This window comes from Mytilus californianus, unplaced genomic scaffold (assembly GCF_021869535.1).
Source record: "Mytilus californianus isolate M0D057914Y unplaced genomic scaffold, xbMytCali1.0.p SCAF_9, whole genome shotgun sequence".
Lineage (NCBI taxonomy): Eukaryota > Metazoa > Mollusca > Bivalvia > Mytilida > Mytilidae > Mytilus > Mytilus californianus.
In genome coordinates, this window is record NW_026262745.1 from 5,176,854 (window position 1) to 5,180,142 (window position 3,289).

At 32.0% G+C, this 3,289-nt stretch overlaps 1 protein-coding gene across 1 annotated transcript; it reads right to left on the bottom strand.

Annotated features, from left to right (window-relative positions):
- Positions 1 to 1,193: 1,193 nt before the first annotated feature.
- Positions 1,194 to 2,968, bottom strand: LOC127715460 (uncharacterized). Its single transcript, XM_052221509.1, has 2 exons — positions 1,990 to 2,968; positions 1,194 to 1,443 (listed from the first exon to the last, which is right to left on the bottom strand). The coding sequence occupies exons 1-2, from the start codon at positions 2,663 to 2,665 to the stop codon at positions 1,403 to 1,405; spliced, it is 717 nt and encodes a 238-aa protein (XP_052077469.1). The 5' UTR covers positions 2,666 to 2,968; the 3' UTR covers positions 1,194 to 1,402.
- Positions 2,969 to 3,289: the final 321 nt, after the last annotated feature.

Genomic DNA, 3,289 nt, shown 5'->3' on the forward strand with positions numbered 1-3,289 from the left:
GGGGATAAATACATCTAAAACGTCTCATTTTACTAGCATAAACCAATTTTTACAATGATGCAGCATGCGCAGCCATTTCAGATGTTTTAATCGCATGATTAAAATTTAATACACCTTCATGAGGTGGATTCAAGTTTAACGACAGTTTACGCATTTTTAACACCGCATTCAAATAAACGACAAGTTGAACAACACACTAATCATATGATTATTTTTAATCAAATGATTAAGAAATTTTAACGACTCGTTAGTACTAACGACAAGTTGAACAACAGACCCCTGTTGATTTATTTGAAAGTTAATCGAGAAAAGAATGATGTCGTCTAATTACTTTTCAGGCACTCATTTACAAAAAATGGTCTCAACCTTCTGAAGTTTTCGTCAGATTCAATATAGTTGCAGCATCCTTTTAATACCATTTTTTTTGTCTTATTGCTCCCCTCATTAGTGACTACAGCTTTCACCATTTTAACAGAAGAGAATTTTTTGTGTACCCCAATTTGAAGAATACTTAATATCTATTGAAAAAAAGACATTATTTCTGGTCATCAGTATGGGGCATTTTTTTTCAAGGACATTGTCTCCCCTTTTGGCGCGTTTTCTACCCTGGAGGAATTGGCTTGTTTTGATCTTATGGCACTAGACTAAATAATTGTCATATTGCACTTTTGAAATACCTTAGTAATTTAAAATATACATAATGAATCACTATCAAACAATTATTATATATGTTAATGTACTGTAGAGAGCACGGAGAAGGTCATAGCAGTACCAAAATATCCCATTTAAGCAAAAATTGATGTTCAGAAAATAACGTTATTTCAAACCATAAAAATTTCTAAAAAATGTATATCATGTTTAATGTCATGACACATTAAAAGAATGCTATTCCTTAAAAATATGCAAGAGATAAAATATTAATGTTACATAGTTACCATGCAAACTCATCAAGGAGGGAAGTCCATATGAAGTGGCCATAAAAGACATAGCCAGACAAGAAAAGAAGATATCCAAAAAAAATCAAAAACAGTTGTCTCATTGGCAATCATACCACATCACCTAATTTTTATACAGATATACTATGCTAAACATGGAATACAGAAAACATTAATTGACAAGTTCTTAAAAAAGAAATCTAAATAAATTTGGCAAAATGTATCAACGCCTTAAAGAATAGCTAACTTTCAACCAAACTATATTATATATGTATTAAAATTTTAATGTAAACCACAATCTTCATTTTTGCATACAGTTTGACATGACCTCCAGATATATATTGTGATTGAACTGTTAGGTTGCTGTCTCATTTAAGTTTATCTAACATCTCCACTTGTTTATATTTAAAATTCATCAAAAAGAAAATGTGTTTTATTTCAATTTTAAGTAAATGTTATGTCGCCTTTCATTCTTCTGTCAGTGTTTCTTCTACTTCTTCTTCTACTTCTGAAAAAAAAGTTAATGTATGTTATGTTGTTGTATATTTACATATATAAAGCGTATTCGTAGTTTGAAATCTATACAACAAAAATCAAATTGATTAAAAGAAAGTTTGTTTTAAGTACTCAGTCAGCTGTTTTCATCGATTTTCATTTTTTTTAATCAAAATTATGTTTGTAAATAACTTTTCTTTAATTGCAATTTAGTTACTTCTTTGTCAATCACCACATGTGCTGGTCTGTTGAAACTCAACTTCTAATTTATAGAAGCCTGCACGGTTTTTTTTCTCACTAAAAGAGTATGTCTACTAACAAGAATTTTTGTATGATGAGTTTTGTTTTCATGCAATTAAACATGTTGTAATATTGCACTAGTAATAGTAGATTAGCATAACTCAACAAAATTAAATCTACTGAGTTAATGTTCAGGTCAATCTGAAGTTATATATTTCCTATTTTGATTAGACTGTATTGTTTGTTTGCTGTCTCACCAAGGCAACATATACCAAAATTCAATGTATTTGTTTTATGAGTTGTATAACTAACGACTTACCTGATACATTTTCCAATCTTATTAAGATCTCTAAGTTCGACATCAGCATATCTACAGTAACTGGCTTGCCTTCAATTCTGCTTATTTGGAAAGTTTTTTTGTCAGCTGATTGTTCTAGGATTAACTGTCTAAATTTTATTTGACTAGTCAGCATCTTTCTTTTCTCTGTTTTTGACTTCTGTTGTAGTTTCATTTCTATTTCTTGCCTTGACTTCCAGAGCCCTTGTACAAAGATGGCATCCAGTAATTCTCTTTTCTCTTCCTGTTGTTTGGCTTTTTTTGTCTTGCTTTTTTCTTCCTTTGCTTTGCTTAAATCCTCCATTTGCTTTTTTATTTCTTTGATTCTCTCTTTCTCCTGAAACTTGATAATGGGTAACATTCTCTTTGACCATTGAACTAGCTTTTCAATCTCTAGTTCACTTTTTTTGTGGAGCCACTCTGATGTTTTGTTCAATTTGTAAACGATGTGTGCTTCCTTGGCTAGTCTAGTTGAATTTGGTCTGTGTTTAAGGAGCCAATCCAGGTATCCAAATACCCACTCAGGTAATTTGTTGTGTGGAATGACTGATTTCATTTGTATTTGTACCTCTGCTGTAACATTTTCAAATTTTCCACCGGGTAAATGATCTTTTACTTTTTCTTTTAATGATTTGCATGTTGCGGCAGCCATCTGCATCAACAGACTCACAGTTTATGCATCATTGGTCTGTTGTTTGACCAAAACTTCCCAGACTTCATCTTTCTTTATCTTTATATTGGGGAATGGCCGCCTTTCGCCAGTTAAGAGTTCGTTTGCTGATTCTACATTTGTCGCAACATCTTCTAAAAATTGGATGAGATTATGGTAGTGCGCATTCATGTCTAGAATATGTGTATTGTCAGCTTCAATAATTTTCCAAAGAGGTGTTGTTATAAATTTATTGAAAACTCCTAATGCCCTTAATCCTACAATATTGTGACTGCATTTCAAATTTCTCAATACGTCCTGTATCAGCATATTCAATGTATTTGTATTGCCTTCGGATTTTATATTTTCAAGGAAGTAAATGAAATGTTCATGAAGGTAATATAATACTGCTCCATTATGGAAGACAATGTTGAATCGGTTACCCTGGAATGCCTTCAATTGAAAGTTAACGTTGATTCTTGACAGGTATGTTTTTAGCTCTAGTGATGCTCCATTTTTATTGTCCACGCCAGGAACAAACGCCTTGCATACTTCTCTAACTGTTTTTATAATTGCAGACTCCCCACCTACTTGTTTGTTCATCACAGTCTGCTCCCATTCTTTGAAGATACT

Excerpts from the sequence above, each read along its gene's own strand:
- LOC127715460 (XM_052221509.1), bottom strand. The coding sequence starts at position 2,665 with ATGCAGATGGCTGCCGCAACATGCAAATCATTAAAAGAAAAAGTAAAA. Across the intron at positions 1,444-1,989 it reads AAGATTGGAAAATGTATCAG|AAGTAGAAGAAGAAGTAGAA; the intron begins GTAAGTCGTTAG and ends CTTTTTTTTCAG.